Here is a 17,731-nt window from a genome sequence, read left to right on the forward strand (position 1 = left end):
CCTTAAGATTAAGCAAATCATTTTATGAAATCCCGAAACCTCTAAGTGGTCCAGTTGCAGAGTTATAAGCAAAGCCAGGCCTTGGTAAAAGGTCCAAGTCCCTGTATCGTACAAAAATTTAATTGGGAAGACTGTTCAAAATAATGGAAGTTTTAAATAATCCAAGGTGGCATGAGTACCCAAATTATCTTGAACTTTTTATATTCTACTTAAAAAAAAAAGAGTAGCATCCACATCAGGGATGAGAGTGGTCAGAGAGCAAAAAGGAGGAAATCCAAAAAAACTTTGTAAAGGGATGACATCCAAAAAAAATTTCGTGAAAGGGATGATATCCAAAACCGCATCAAAATAGAACCTGAAAGCCATGATATTCAAAAACTCAACAAAAAATGGCTAATTTACCAGTTTTAAAGGTAATACCTATTTAATCAAGTATGAGTAATAATTTTGTACTGTTTGCTGCATTGTACAATTTCTTTGCAAGAGTGTTGATTCCTAAATAAATCTAAATTTTGAAAAAGAGGCAATAATTTCTGACCCTGGAGTCCTTGAACATAGGGTGGGGGGAGCCAGAGGTCAATCTTGGCTGCATCACACAAGTGTCAACTTTTTATATTCTTTAGAGAAAATTTTTTTTCATTAAAAACATTTGAGTTTATAGTGTTAAATGAGTGAGAACATAAATTTTAAAATTAGATCTGTTTGTAAAGTAAAAATTTACAACAGAGAGAAAAATCTAAAATTTCTTCATGTGGTAGAACATACTTTTCATAGTAAGAATTGAAAATAAATAAATATATATGTATATAAACGATTGCTTATCTTTTTCTTTGCATTTGAACCCAAAATTTGTTTTTGAAAACTTCCTAATACAATTTTGGAATAAAAAGAACAACTTGCAGCTGCCTCATTTAATCTTGAAATTTCAAAACTTTTAACAGATTGTAAAGCCTAAACCATTTGAGATTCACCATAAATATTTTTTACCCTTTCTTAAATACACAAAAAAAGTAACCATGCCAAGTTACAAAAAAATTCGAGACTGTGGGTGCTGAGCCACATTTTTGATTGAGTTTTGCATTTTTTCTAAAATAAATTAAAGAAATAAAAATATTATTAAAATGACGAATAAAATAAGCAGATATAAGGTAGTACATAGGAAAAAACCACCCATACTTTCAGGATGCAAAAAGATTGAAATCTCAAACGAGGCATGCAACTTTCGGCGCAGCACGTGTTTGACGTCGTTGGCATGATTCCAAAACGTACGTTTTTGGCAGATATCGAGGAGGATGAAGATTCAAAGGGAAAAAATAGAACAAATAAGAAATCAGGGACCGAAAATTTCAAAAAATCGTATTTTTTTCCGATTTTTGAGAAAAAAAAGGCCTGAAAGAGGCAAAAAAAAAGGAGGAAAGGTTTTAAAAACCAACAGAAAAAGCCGGAATTCCGGCAAAAGCCGGAAAAATCTCATCCCTGATCCCCTGTAAGTAGCATCCATTTCAAAAAGTTCTCTTTGAACTAAACACTACAATTTTTACTCAGTGTACACATTAATATTACAATTATCAAAGATTTTGGGAGCAAAATGAATTTCATTTTGTCGTTCATTAGTTTTGAGCAATTGCTAAAAATGTCTTTATTTCAGTTATCTATTACTAAGTTGAATTCTTAGGAAAATAAGCAAAAAATTAGTAACACAAGAAAGACATCAAGCATCATTCATAAATTTACAATTCAAAAACTTACTCATTAAGAGTTAAAGTATCAGTCCATGTATCATTCATTTTTTCAGCAGGAGTGCTACAATAATAATAAATATCTTAGTTGTATCTTAAGAAGGAGGAAAAAATATAACGTAATAACATATTATTTATTTGATCAGTAGATAATGATATGGCACATAAATATCATTAAAAGCAAATTTTTGATAAAACTTCAGTGTAAAACATTCCTCCCAAACAAACCCATATAAGAAAATTTACATATCCAGACTCAGATAAAATGAAAAGGTTTCTGCGAACACAAATCCTAACTGGAAAAATTTCTGCAAATAATTATTTTGCCTAATTCATCCTTGAATAAAGAATTAAATTAATATTGAAATATAAAAAAGAAATACTTTAAAATCATTTACAATTTTTTTTTTTTGCAATAACATATGTGGTTTATGATTAATTTTCACCAACTGAAGAAAACTGTCTTAACCATTATTTTTTGCCAAATATCAATCACATGATGATTATTATTATTTTCATTTTATAATGAAAAAGTTCATGTAGATCTAAAACTACTCAAGTTGTTGACTAAAATAAAACATAAGCTACCTGCATTTTACTTGAAAAATTTATGAAGATATTTCATTGTGTAAACAAATCAACAAAAACTATTCATTTGTTTAAAATTAAGTATTTCCGAAAAAATAAATACTGTATTTTCCCATGTATTATCTATGGAAAAAGTAAAATTATTGAGTTGCGGATTATCTGTGCTTTTTTTTTCTCAAGGTCAACGATTTGAAACAATATACAGCAGGATTCACCAATAGAGACTGTTCCATAGTCTGTAAAGTTGTTTATTTTACATAGGTTAAATTTTCTTCTTACGCTTCAGGCTATGTAAAATAAACAATCATACAGTCATAGTAGAAGTAGTCTCCATTTGCAACCGTTAGCTCCTTTGTCTTGAGTCTTAGTCTTTGAGTAATTTGCGTTCCATAATCACGATTTCAAGAAGAAATCATTATTTTTTAGATCTATTCTGCACAAGAAAAAAGCAAAGAGGAAAATATTTGAATGAAACAGAAATAAACTGTGGGATTTTTTGTTTTTTTTTTTTTCAAACTAATGTTAGTAGCTTAAAAATATTTTCTGCAGAGTCAAAAATTTTCTGCGAACATCGTTTGCGCATCTTATGCAAGACTGTATATATCCTTATAAAACCCTGGTTTTTATCGTCCTGTCAACAACTGTCCAAAACTATATTTTTAGAGATTGTTAGCAAAAATATGAAATTTTAGTTCTTGAAGACAATTCCCAAAGGTTTAAGAAGTTCTAGTAACTTAATTCATTGTATTACAAAAATTGAAAATTATCCCACTACCTAACCGGCGGACGAATTGTTCCCCAAAGTAGAAACTCCAACAGAATCATGCATTTGTTTACACAACGCGATGATGTGACGTCACTGTTACCGAGTTGAGTAACGTTTTGCTGAGTGCATGTGAACAACTATTTTAAAAGGTTTCACAGTTAAAATATAAATGGTGTTGTTTCACAGTGATAATTTATGCATGTGATTCGATAAACGTCACATCATCACGAGGTGGAATTGGGAAATGTATTTAAGTGAGTGCACCCAATCAATCAATCTCTTACTCTTGTTATTCTTATCTTATCAGTTTCGATACATGTTGCCGTAACTGCAGTTCGGTGGTTACTGGGAGCGGTGTGCTCCAGTTTCTCATCAGTTCCACGTTGTTGAGTGGACTTCATTTTTAGAAAAAAGTAGGAAATAAGTTCGTTGTGCCCGGCTAAAAGAGCGGGCAGGTTCCATTGGTCACCTTGAGGCATTTTGGTGGTGAAGGATGAAAAGGTGAAAGATTGTGGAGTTTCTTTCACGGAAGTTGATGTTGTTGGACGTAGGCTTCACAAGACCATCGAAGGTTCACGCTGGATTGGATTAAAAGATGTCCTGGAGTCTGGCTGGACTGGATATCCGCGTGTAAGGGTTCTTCACCGGATGTGGCGGTTCTTGGTGTCCGAGAGGTCAAGTCTATGGAAGGTCCAGCATGGCGGCTGGCCACGAGTGGTACGGGCTGCAATCAACTTTCACGTAGGATCCTATGGAAGGATCAGGCCTTCACGTTTTGATATGCCAAGTATTAAAGAGTGAATATCCTGAACGGTATGAACTTTCATCTTGAATATTATCAGGACTATTCTATTTTTAGGCAATGGACTCAAGGTGGACTAGCGTTGACTAGTCCGTTAAGTTTTGGAATTGAACGATACAGTATTATATAATGTGTTCCTATAAATGTTCTTGTGGGGGTTTTTATTTTCAGTCAAAATGTTTGTGGGTTTTAAAAGTAGTTTATTTACCCTTGTTGATATTACAAATTTTAAGATATATTTATTGTTATTGAATAAAATTGTTTTTGACTGTTAAATGTGTTTTTCAATTCCATTTTTCCCCCGAGCAGATCACACCACAATTTCTGTTGGGCTTGCAACAACCCGTTTTAGTTCCTTGAACTTCGGGTATTTCATCCACGGTAGTACGCGAGTCCCAACAGAGATATTGTATTTTGTGAGGAAATATCAAAAACAGAATTAAATATATCAAAGTAATGTTTTAGATTGAACATTTATTCAATGGTGAACATTTAACTTACTTATGCAGCTGATTTTAATCTAGTTACATACAAGTTGAATTCTTGATTAAAATTTCAATTTGTTTGCATGAGTTTATTTTATTTTATTATTTTTTTTTATAATAGTAGCCAAATTTATCTGTGTTTAGTTTATGCTTGTGTGAAAATGAAAGCAGAGTTGGCAAGCTTTTTACCATCCTGTTCAAAACCCTTGTGTCCTAAACTCTCCTAATCTATTTTTTGAGAAACTATATTATGAGAAAATATCAAAAACAGAAAGAACAAAATGCGTTGTTTTTTTTTCTTTTTTTTTTGACTATTTAATATATTTATTCAATGTGAACACTCAGAAGGGCATGCGTTTACGCGCTATAGCGGGTTTTTTTACGCAAATTCGCCAGAAAGGGACACAGGCAACTTCTGCGAAAAATCAGATCCCAGAAAACCCAAAAGATAACCAGAAAAAAATTGGGGAAAATGCTAAAGATCTATTTATCAAATGCTTTTAAGCTTCATGACCAGGAGAATCAACAGAAAGGGATTAAAATGACCCTATCTCTTTATCAGCAATTCAAACACACCCTTATTGTAGTCCAGTCAATAGAATTTTAGTGATAAGACTGGAGCTTACAGTGATCTCCTGGGCAGAGCTTAGGGACCAAAATATTGCATGTTCAGAAATAGCCCACTGTACAGTATTCTAAGAATAAGCTCTCCCTCAACTTCTATCTTGAGGAAATTAATGAAAATAACAATAAAGACTAAAAGTAAGAGTGGTTTCAATGCAATCTTCAGGATTAATACAAGACAACTACAGTAAAAATATAGCTATTTTGCTTTCATGCAACCAGAATTACTTTTGAAAATCATTATTTTGCTTCCCTAATAAAAGGAGGGAAGAAAAAAAAATGGCGAACATTTTGCGGATCGCGCTAAACACTAAGTTCTGAACTCGGGGTTCATACTCACTTCGGATAAAAAAATTCCATGACTTTTCCAAAACTTTTTCATGACTTCATAAAAATTTTCATGACCTTGTTACACAAAGAGAATAGTACTATTTAATGTCAAACTTGCCAATTATTTCTATGTATTGCCTAATTAAAGTCTTGATTTTCTAAAACCTCCAACAAATTAAGATAAACTCTGACAAATTGAATGCTTTTTTTTACGAGTGGTTGAAATAAACTCAGATGCAACTGAATTACACTTTTTGAGTGGGTCAACTGACCAAATAGTTTCTCACATTACTACGTCTTGCAAGTGTGTGTATTATTTGAAAATAATTTTACAATGATAATCACAAAAAAATAGAGCAAAATTAACCAATTTATTTTATTTCATGCCTTCTCCCCCCCCCCGAAGTATAAATATTTTTATATTATTCATTTATACACTAAGATTTTCTATTTAAAATTTAAGGGACTCATTTTTTTCCACCAAAGGACCCAAAGCTATTTCATTAATGGGTCCCAGGGACCAAGGTTACGGATAGTTGAGCGCAAACACTGATTCAAGTATAAATATATATTGTCGCTTCAGAGCAACACTAAGATATCTAATCTCAGGAATAACACTAAGATATCCTACTGTTGCTCTGAGGCGACAATATGTAACTTATTTATACAGCTAACTTTAATCTAGTTATGTAGAAATTAAATTCTTCCTTAAAATTTTCAATTTGTACCCATGAGTTTTTTTCCCCATATACCAAATTTTTCGACATTTGTGCAAAAAAAGTGTTCAAAATGCAGTGCAATAATTGACTTAAATGCAATAAATTGTTTTTGTTTTGATTTTGTAGTTACAGAATGTATTATACTAAAAAATATGAACTAAAAAAAGAATAACACTAGTTTTAAAATATAAGTGCTGAATCATCAATATCTTGCTTTTTAATCTATGATTTAAAAAATAATTTTGGTTAAAACATCATGTAAAACTTATTTGCAAAAGCCATTAAAAAAGATTTTTTCCCTTGTACCTAAATGGTGCACTAAGTCTTTTTTTTAAAGCTGGGCACTTTTAATAGTTGATGTCTTCAATTTTCGTAAAAATTTCAGGATGTGTTAGTGGAACTACGACAAGAAAAAGTGCAGTTTCTACTTCTAAAAAACTGATTTGTTTGTCCTTGAGTAGGGGGTCAAAGTTTAAGGTCATGGAAAAAAAAAAAGAACTAAATATATGATTGCTTTGCTTCAAAAGCAATGAGTGAACCAAGGCGATTCTTTTAAATGTGGATACGACTTGATACTAAGTACATGCTAGCATAAATACTTTGGTGGCTCACTCATGGCTTTGAGGGCAAAGGTCAATTGAAACTGCTGCTTTTTTTGCCTTGTTTAGGCCTGGATACCTGCTAAAGCCATGAGCAACCCTCAGAAATAAGTACATGATTAACTACTCACCACAGTATAGTACTAAGAAAAACCTAAAATAGCTTTTGTTTCTCTTGACTTTAGTAGTTAAACGATCTCAAAGTCGACGATTTTTTAAAAATGTCCAAGTTCAAAGGGTCAATAACTTGATTTGCAACGGGTCAACAACTTTGGGACACAGCTGTAGTTATAGTCCGAGTGATGTAATTTAAGGTCCAGGTTAGAAACCCATGGCAACTGATCAACTTTTTTAATTACGCGGTCTCAAAGTTGATAATTTGAAACAAAAAGACTCAAAGTTTTAGTCAATTACTCAATAATGCCTGAGTCAATAACTTTGAGCAAGAGCTGTAATTATGCTCTACATGGTGTAGTTTTAAACTCATGTCAGAAAATCTTGAGATCTAATCATCTTACTTAATTAAGTGGTCTCAAAAATGATGATTTCAGTATAAAAGAGCATTTTTTCACGAGTTTATATGCATGCTACTCAAAACCTTATGAACTCAAACTCGCATAAATACTATCATCAACAGCCTAATGTACTTTAAGCTCGCAAAATTTCATGCTTCCAGTGCAATAAAATTTTCTGTAACTTTGACCACAACTTGCCAATTCTTCTCACAAATCTGATCCGCCATTTTGGAACACTATATTTTGGAGATCCTAATGACTTTTGAACACTGCTAAATATCTTCAAAACTTTTAGCAGGAAAATTTTAAAAGCTAGAAAATCTTAATAATAAATTTTAGACCAGTCAGGTTAGCCTATGTAAAGCAAAATATTCATAAATTTAGTGAAAACTAATAAGAAAATTAATACTTACTCAAGTTCATCATCCATCCAAGTATCAGATTCTCGTTTGCGATTGCTATAATAAAAACAAATCAGTAACATTTTAAAACTTCAAACTATGCAATAGTTATTTATGCAAGAAACATGAATTTAAGCAAGGACACTACACATTTTTTACTTCAGAAAGTGATGTAAATATACCTGAAGTCATTTTTAACATCTCCCCAGTTATTTGAACCTCCTCCCTCTCTCTTCTCAACAGGCCGAACAGAGCTAAATAAACAAAATTGTTGAAATTAGATTTTTTAAATACATTAAAAAAAAAAAAAAAATCATGCACCCTGAAGAATTTTTTTTTTGCCTCAGATATTTGTACTTTCTTTCTTAAACTTAAAATAAAGCTGCTATAAATTGACACATAAAACGTTAATTTTGGTTTAAGTGTTTAATAACTACAATTTAAAATAACTTTGTAACAATACATACTGGTACAATTAATTACATAAGAATGAAATTGCAAAGGAAAACTACTCAAGACCGAATAACATCAAACAGAAAACTGTAATCGCACTCTTGAATTGTTACTATGCAGCATTAATAATACACTAGGGGGCTATCACCCCCTGCTCGCTAACGCTCGCCAACCCTAAGAACTGCTTACGCAGTTTCCTTCGTATCGCTTTGCGATGCGAGCTCGGTACACTCGCTCACCAAGTTATTAGTCGAGCTTTATTTGTATTAAAAAAAGGGTAGTGTTTTTTTTTATATGCATCTCATAACACTTTTGATTTTCATACATTTAAAGGGGACAATTACTCTGACATGCAACTCTCGTGCATTAGATTATTATAAAGCATAAGTTTGCAATTCCATTATCTTTTAAGAGAAGTATGCAAGGAAAAATTTTTGTACTAAAATTACAAACATGGGGCCGTGGTAGCCTGATCGGTAGAGTGTCGGATTCGGGGCCGGAGGGTTCTGAGTTCGAACCTCGACGGTCGAAGACCCACCGTCGTCATTAAAGGGGACTGAGCGACGTTAAATATGCTTGTGGTCTCAATGTCCTCCAAGTGAAACGATACCTCTGGGGGTGCTAGCACCAAGTAGCTATTAGCTCCTGAACTAGTTCTAAATTCTCATTAACTGTTCGATCCGGTGATGGTGCTGCCATCTATCGGTATATAAAATAATCGAGGCAAGGCACTTAGTATGCAGTCCTCAACATAAATACAGTTGTAGTCAGTTGTGACTCTGAATAGGAATAGGAATTACAAACATAATATAATCTTTGTTTCCTACATTTACTGAATGCAAAAGAAATTGCAGTAAAAAAAAAAACCCTACAGTGTTTACACAATGTAAAGATTAAGCAGCTTAAAAACATTTCATGGTCATTAATTATACTATGTTCAGTGTCAAAATATCAAAATATGTGTGTATATTATGTTTTAAAACGTCTTACAGTTGCAAAGAGCAAGCAACTTCCGACATTCTCTGAAAGCAGTGATTTAGTAATAAATGTTAGAATGAGTGTTTTTAAAGTTAAAAAACCAAACCCAGTGGCACGACAGCTCATGAGGGCTAACACCTACTGTACCCATCTCAATCCTTCTGACCAAGGGCTCTGGGGTGCTAGGCAGATGTTCCGGTTAAGAGGTCAGCCTAATGCAGAACCCCCAGGGTTTAGTTCCCAAGTAAGCTTGGTACTTATTTTATCGACTCACTGAAGGGATGAACGGCTGAGTGAGTCAATCATGCTGGACCTGGAGATCAAACCCGGATCTGCAGTGTGGAAGCGTGAAGCGCTACAACTGAGCGACTGGGCTTTAGAGCACTTGAATATAATTTACGAAGAAGAGAGCAGTGGGCTACGGAGTCTTCAGATGAAAGATTTGAAAGCAGATCAGTCAGAAATGTTGCCGATAGGCTAAGGTGCACAAATGCACACCGTGTACTTCAAATTGAGAGAATTCCACAAGTGTTTCGAAACACTTTTACGGATTAATCATGCACTTTAACTGGAGAATAAGGGTTGACCTAAGACATAATTATAAAACTGGAGAAAAATATTATTGTAGCAAAAAAAATTAGTGATTATTATTATTTATGTCATACCTCGGATACCACTTATTTCATCCAATAGTAATGTGCCTTTTAAATTCAAACATAAACAATTTTCTGTGAGATTAGCCTTCCTAATGACTATAAATAAAGCAGAGAGTCAAAATGATTTTGTGAAAACATATTAACAGTAAAATCAGGTTTCACGATTCAATATGTCGTTTTACTTTGTCACTGTGGCTTAGTTCTTAACTTCAATGCATTGCAAAACTGCCCAATATATTCATTTAGTCTATGCGGAATAACATAATACAGTGAAGCACGGTTTATATGTGGTCAAGCTATAGCAGAGCTGCGGAGTCGGACTGGTTTTTTGGTAAAGGAGTCAGAGTAAATGGTTTAAAATTTCAAGAGACAGAGTCAGTAATTTTTTCTCAAAATTCGCAGCTCTGCAGATATTTGCGGAGTCACAGCTGGAGTCCGACTAATTTTGGGTAAAGGAGTCAGAGTCTTTAAAAATCCTGGAGTTGGAGTAAGACATTTTCCTTCCCACTCTGCAGCCCTGTTAAGTAGGGAACTTGATTTTTTGTAAGCACTATGGTTAAGGGAAAAACCTTTCAACAGCAACAATGGCTTTGCAAAGGATTTTAAAAAATAAAAAAAATAATAAAATCATAATACTTCTCTATATACATGGTTGAAATTTCTGGGTTTTCAGATACAACAGAGACACAATCAAATGATCTGACTCTTGAATGACTTATATATATATCTATGACTGAAAAGTGGTTTTGTCAAATCTAAACAAATTTTATCAAAAGTTTGACCCTGTGCATTATTTATAGTCATTGGGAATGCTAATCTAACAGGAAATTGTTCATGTTTGAATTTAAAAGGCACGTAACTATCGGATAAAATAAGTGGTATTCAAGGATAAGTATCAGTGTTATTTTTAGCATTTTTTAAAAAAATACAATAATATTTTCTCCAGTTTTATTACTATTAGTGTTAGTTCAACTCTTTTCTCCAGTAAAGTGCATGATTATACCGGAAATATGTTTGGAAACACTTAAAGAACTCACTCGATTTGCAATTCGCGGTTCACGGAGTGCGTTTGTGCGCCTAATCCTATCGGCAGCATTTCTGACCCATCAGAGTTTAAATCTTTCATCTAAAGACTCCCAAGTCCACTGCTCTTTTCTTTGTAAATTATATTCAAATGATCGAAAACACTCATTCTAAAATCAAAAGTCTAACGCTAAAAGCGAGTCTGCAGCACTTGCAAACAACGATCGTACGTAAACAAAGCAGAACGTTGCCAACGGAGAGAAAGAAATAAGGGCTCGTTTTGCGCCACGCATAAGTGTTTTAGAAATATAGATGTTTCTTCTAGAATGATTTTAATAAGGGAATCCCCAATTTTTAATTTTTTTAAAATCTGGAACATAATCTCTAGAAAAAAATGAGTATCAGATATTAGGATTTGATAAAACTATAAACTTTTAAATTTAAGGCACTTTGACGTATACACTCACCTTTTCTCACTTCCACTGTGGCGATCAAATTCACGACGAGGAGGCCGTGATTCAAAGTTGTTAAAAAAACCGCCTCTTCCGCGTGGCCGCCCACGCCCTCGAAATCCTCCACGTCCTCTCCTTTCTCCATCCCTTTTAAAAAAGTAATAAACATATAGTAAAAATGGTTCAAATTAAAAAAAAAAAAACAAAAACAGTAGCAAAGCATCATCCGTACAGCAAGTGTTACATTACATTGAAGGAGGAAGTCATTTCTGCTTTAATTTTATGCTACACCAAAACGAATGAAATTTTTTTTTACAACAATACAGTCGGATCCTGCTACAACAAGATTCAACTTACGCGAAATGGCTATAACACGAGTTTTTCACGAGTAATGAATTTTTTATTGCTGACTCAATTGCTCGCCTGCAACATGAAATTCTTCGGAAAGGAGTGGCGGAGCGTTAGAATGGGCTTCGTTGACACTAAATATGTAATATTGGTTTTGTGAATGGACTTTCATCCTTTAACATCACTGAAAGTGGAAGTTTACACACTGTATTAGTATAAACAACGCTTTGCTTTAGTTTATACAAATAACCTGTCCGATTCTTAATGTTTTTTTTTTTCATTCTACATATGGCTCCCAAACGAGCTCTTTCATCTAAAGTTAGCGAAAGTGGAAAGAAAAATAGAAAGTTTCTGACAATGCAAGGAAAGGTAAAGATTCTCAATATGCTTGAACGATATGCTTTGAATAAAGTGCTTCGAAAGTAGCACGACAACTAGGTAGAGTTTATCTTTGATACGTACAAATTCAAGTAAAGGAAATCTGTAAAAGTTCAGAACTTAGTTTTAATACTGAAGATCGCAAAGTAAGTGTCTGAGCAAAATACAAACATCATGAAAATGGAAGCTGCTCTTTCAGTGTGGCTTAAACAGGCCAGAAATAGGGGTGTTCCCACATTGCATAAACCATCATCTTTATCATTTAAAAAATTATAATTAAGTTTACGATATCTACTGTTCAGTGCTATTATAATGCAGTAATGCACTAAGTACCCTACTATTTTAATTCATGTATTGGGCCATTCCACCATCATATGCAAGACAAAAATATGCTTAAATTTCATTAACATTTTGTCATATCTCTTAATATTTGAATGAAACAGGGGTAAGCAATTTTTTTAATCTTTACATTTGATACAAAGATACTCCTGTCACAATTATATTTTTATTAAACAATTTTGTTATTTAAAATAAAATTTATTTACATGCATCATGTGCAGGACATTCAAAGTCAACCTCTGGTAACTTGCTTGTGAATAAGCTCATATTTTTGCTCTATTAATACAGCAATGACAAAAATTGCAGATTTCGAAAGCTATGGCTCCAAAGTAAAGAAAACATATCTAATTAGTTTAGAAATAATTACTTAAACCATTGGAAAAAAATATGGAAATGCCTCTTCTATTGAAAATGGTCATTTTGTCTCGCCCACGACCGTTCCTATATTTCATAAAAAGGAAATAATCTTTGAAGAAAGTTTTTGCTTAAGAAGTCACATGTGTTTGTGATTTCTTAGGCAACAAAATTTTATTCATCATCCTTTTAAATTATTATTTTTTATGAAATAAATGAAGCGTTATGTGCGGGACAAAATTCGTTTTCTATGGAATGCCCCCATATCATTGCTCATTGATTTCGTGCTTCATAACAGTAACTTATGTTAAATAGTAACGCTTTTTCTAAAATACAGTAAAAAGTCAGTTCTTTTATCAGGGATGAGAGTGGTCAGAGAGCAAAAAGGAGGAAATCCCCCCCCCCCCCAAATTGTAAAACGGATTATATCCAAAAAAAAAAAATCGTGAAATGGATGATATCCAAAACCGCATCAAAATAGAACCTGAAAGCCATGGTATTCAAAAAATCAACAAAAAATGTATAATTTACCAGTTTTAAAGGTAATACGTATTTAATTAGGTATGAGTAAGAATTTTGTATAATTTCTGCATTGCACCATTTCTTTGCAAGGGTGTTTATTCCTAAATAAATCTAAATTTTGAAAAAGAGGCAACAATTTCTAACTCCCGAGTCCTTGAACAAAGGGTTGGGGAAAACAGAGGTCAATCTTGGCTGCATCACACAATAGTGTCAACTTATCATATTTTTTAGAGAAAAATACATTTTTTCATTAAAAACATTTGAGTTTATAGTGTTAAACGAGTGAGAACATAAATTTTAAAATTAGATCTGTTTGTAAAGTAAAACTTTACAACAGAAAAAAATCTAAAATTTCTTTGTGACAGAACATACTTTTCATAGTAAGAATTGAAAATAAATAAATATATATGTACATAAACGATTGGTTATCTTTTTCCTTGCATTGGAACCCAAAATTTGTTTTTGAGAGCTTTCTAATATTGGAATAAAAAGAACAACTTGCAACTGCCTCATTTAATCATGAAATTTCTAAACCTTTAACAGGTTGTAAAGCTAAACCATTTGAGATTCACCATAAATATTTTTTACCCTTTCTTAAATACACAAAAAAAATAACCATGCCAAGTTACCAAAAAATTCCGAGACTGTGGGTGCTAAGCCACATTTTTTGATTGAGTTTTGCATTTTTTTCTAAAATAAATTAAAGAAATAAAAATATTATTGAAATGATGAATAAAATAAGAAGATATAAGGTAGTACATAGTAAAAAACCACCCACAACAAAAATAATTGAAATACTTTCAGGATGCAAAAAGATTGAAATCTCAAACGAGGCATGCAACTTTTGGTGCAGCACGTGTTTGACGTCGTTCACTTGATTCCAAAACGTACGTTTTTGGCAGATATCGAGGAGGATTAAGATTCAAGAGAAAAAAATAGCACAAGTAAGAAATCGGGGACCGAAAATTTCAAAAAATTGTATTTTTTTCCGATTTTTGAGGAAAATAAGGACTAAAAGAGGCAAAAAAGGGAGGAAAGGTCTTAAAAACTAACAGAAAAAGCCGGAATTCCGGCAAAAGCCGGAAAACTCTCATCCCTGGGATTAGCAGGGATAGTCATATTAAAGGATAATATTCAGTCAGAAATAGTGAGTGTCGGAGGGCAACCCCTGGAATTTTTTCAAAATTGAAGATATAAAAACGCAGTTTTAGACTGTATTATAAGTTGGGGAGGAAGGAGAGAGGAGGTCCAGGAAAGTAGAGATGAGACGGAATCAACCTGGGGCCGACAGCCCGAGCCCGCCGGGCTCAGGCTCTAGAACTGAAAAGAGGTTTCGGGTTCGGGCTCAAGCACAGATATTCAATCGCCAATCTCCATACAAATTCAAAGGAAATAAACATTTTCCTTCTGTGAAAAAATGAAAGGAACATTTAAATCAGTTCAATCAATGTCGAATTTACCTCCCCACCCCTCCCAAATAAGTATATAAATTAACGCTTATTTATAGTGTTTTTTTGCAATTACTATTGCAATATGTCATACACTAATGCATTTGAAGTGGAGCATTTTAAGAAAATTTAGAAACTTTTGTTAATGAAGAACATTTGACGTAACATTTTTCATTAACAGAGAGATCATGTCAGACTGCAGAAGGCTCAGTTTTTGATGCAAGAAAGTTTCCTTCGGGCTCGGCTTTTGGTCCGAGACAATATCACTCGGGCTTGGACGGGCTCTGTTACAAATTTTCGGGCTCGGGTGGGTCCGGGCTCTCAAAAATGAGCCCGAACTCATCTCTGCAGGAAAGCCTCTCTCGATAATTTTTCCAAATTTAAATTCCCAAAACAGAACCGTACGTAATGATTGATTACGTTCAGGATAGAGAGGGGGGTCCGGGGGGATCTCCCTCGAGAATTTTTCAAGATTGTCATTGGAAAACGCAGTTTTAGGTGATCTATGGTGATGTTAAGGGAGGAAGAGACTGGGGGTTGTCCCCCGATATTTTCCAAAATTTTGAACTCCTAACAGGCAATTGTGAACTACTTCTGATTGTGACAGGTAAAGGGGGGTCCGGGTTACTATAAATTTGGTACTATAAATTTGAAATTTATAGTACGAAAAATAGTTTTAGACGAACTTGTGGTGATATTAAGGGAAAGAGAGACGCAGGGGCCATCCTCACAAAATTTTTGAAATTAAAGCCACAGAAACGCGATTGTAGGCTTTTTTTTTTGTTAAAATGTGCACCGCAAGTTTCTTGAAATTAAAGCTCCGAAAACGTAATTTGAGTCAACCTTCGTTGAAAGGTGGGGGGGGGGGGGGAGTTTTGAAGCGACTCACGCACAGAAATGTTTCGTAATTGAAGCACTAAAAGCTGGATTTATGACGTTTATCGATGGTGTTGGCGAGAGAGAGCAGCATTCTCTCGAAAAATTTTTGATCTGTAGAAAAGGCAGTTTTAGAAGATTTTTGGTAATGTTAATGGGTGGAGAGATTCGGAGTCCAATCCCAGGCAAATTTTCAAAATTGAAATTCAGTTAACGGAGTCGTGGGCAATTTTCAATACTGTTAGAATAGTAGGGGGTTTAAGAGATCTCCCCCGAAAAATTTTCTGAATCAAAGCCTTAACAATGAAGTTTTTGAGGAACTTCGGTAATATTAGGAGGAGGACAGGTTCGGGAGACTTCAGGAAGTTTTTTTAAATTGAAGTCCAAAAGACGTAATTTATTCCATCTGGAATAACGATGAATGAGTAATTGAGAGGGCTTTTATCGGGGGTTACGTTGGGAGCACTCTCAAGGTTTTTTGATATTGCAGTCCTAAATACTCATGTGTAGTAGGTCATCTTTAATGACGTTAGGCCAGGGTGGTGTTGGAGAACGCTTTCCTGCAATTTTTTAAAAACCTAAGTTTTGAAAACTCACATCCTTTGGGCTTTGGGGACATAAAAAGAGATGTTTGGAGTTCATCGCTTTTCCCTCTGTTCGGCTATATCCTTATCTTCATTTTAAATTTTAATTATTGATAAAAATATTGTATCAAGACTTTCTTTCAATTTTCCTTCGCCGAAAACGATTTTTGCTTGCATTTTCCATAGTAAAATTTTCAACTTCCAGCCTAATATTTTTGTTTCTTTGAAATACATGAGTCTGCAGCCCCAGAAAAAGAACTTTTAACATTTTGAACGGATGTGGTAATTTTCTGCGATACCTTAGGTCTTTATTCCACTTCATTTTATTTTATATATACCTCCTGCATCTCTTGATCAAGCTTTGATTTGCTTACGATTTTTACATTCAAGCATTTAGAACTTTTAGTGTGAGTATTCATTGCAATACTTTTAATCTCTCTCTGCATTAACTGTTTTTTTTTTTCTTTCTACTTGAAATATATTTCGGTGACCCATGCATTTTTCTCCACTTAACAACAATTTGCAGGACATATTTTTCATCAAAAAAATTACATATGGGAATGTTTCGGCGGCCCCAATGAAGCTACCCTATTTATTTATCTTTTTTTCAATGAAAATTGAAAAACCTTGGTTTTGTATAACCAGGGCCGCGGAGAGACAAAGCGTGAACCACGTTAGTTTTGTCGCCGGTCCTTCCTCATTATGCTAATTTTACTATATGCACTATACTGTAATTTGAGCCAGACCCATAGTTTCCGACTAGCCGGACATACCCACTCTGTGGCCGTGGCCTAGTGAATAGTGCCCTGAATACATTTTTTTGCGTTAAAAAATGTTTGAAGCGTACATTTCCGCGACCCTTGGATAATCTTAATAAAAGTGTTTCATGAATGTTCCTAAATTGTATTTTAAGATTACATTTTCTATTCTAATTTTCATAAAAAATGCTTTTTGTCACTATTATTTTAATTGTTTAGTTATAATTTTTATTATATATTTTTAAACGACGAAGAGTTTCTCTTTTTCTTTGTTTTTTGCATCACAATAATGGAATTGGCGGCCACACTTCTGAAAAACTGGGAGGGTGTAGCACCCCCCCCCCCTTGGCGTCGGCCCTGGATATCAAATGAAACAGAACAGGCTACATTTCAGAAGAATGATGTAATTTCAGGAGATCTCCCATTCTAGAGTTGAATGTAGGTTCACTTTGGCCACTAAGGTGCTCAAGCATTCAACAATTTGGTTCTCTACCTTTGTGCTTCTCAACCCATTTTAAAGCAAAGTTCAAAACACTATAAACCTCGTATGCTAAGATATAAACCTTGTAGGCTAAGGTTTGTAATGTTAAAAAGGGAAGAATGTCATTAAACAAAATAAATCAATGAGAAAGAACAGCTGAATTTGAAAATGAATACCTTGATTCAAAATTTGCTGGTTGATGTTCTTCCCGATTGCGTAGATTTTTTCTTTCTTCAATATCTTTTGGTTCTTCAAAATTTCGGGTATTTTTCACAGTTCTGTCATTGAAAGGCCTTGCTCTTGTCTTATTAGGAGTTTCTAAATATTATAAAATGTAGTTTGATAAGCATATATGAAAATTAAAACTACATAGATAGTTAAAATTTTGTTCTATAAATCTTAAGTTTCATTGCAAGCATGAATACTTTTTTTTTTGAGTATCACCATAAATATCTAAAATTAGGAAATGAATTCTTTTTCAAGTATTCATAGTTATTTAAATTAATCTAGCAT

The 17,731-nt window shown here is 33.6% G+C and overlaps 1 protein-coding gene across 1 annotated transcript in view; it reads right to left on the minus strand.

Moving 5' to 3' along the window:
• Positions 1-17,731, minus strand: part of LOC129218068 (plasminogen activator inhibitor 1 RNA-binding protein-like) — a 52,509-nt gene that overhangs the window by 14,009 nt on the left and 20,769 nt on the right. The window contains exons 2-6 of the mRNA XM_054852257.1: positions 17,395-17,536; positions 11,146-11,277; positions 7,751-7,822; positions 7,581-7,625; positions 1,750-1,803 (exon numbers count right to left, since the gene is read on the minus strand). Coding sequence (XP_054708232.1) covers positions 1,750-1,803; positions 7,581-7,625; positions 7,751-7,822; positions 11,146-11,277; positions 17,395-17,536 — 445 coding nt within the window. The remainder of the gene's footprint in view (positions 1-1,749; positions 1,804-7,580; positions 7,626-7,750; positions 7,823-11,145; positions 11,278-17,394; positions 17,537-17,731) is intronic.

The sequence above is a fragment of the Uloborus diversus genome, chromosome 3, assembly GCF_026930045.1.
Source record: "Uloborus diversus isolate 005 chromosome 3, Udiv.v.3.1, whole genome shotgun sequence".
NCBI lineage: Eukaryota > Metazoa > Arthropoda > Arachnida > Araneae > Uloboridae > Uloborus > Uloborus diversus.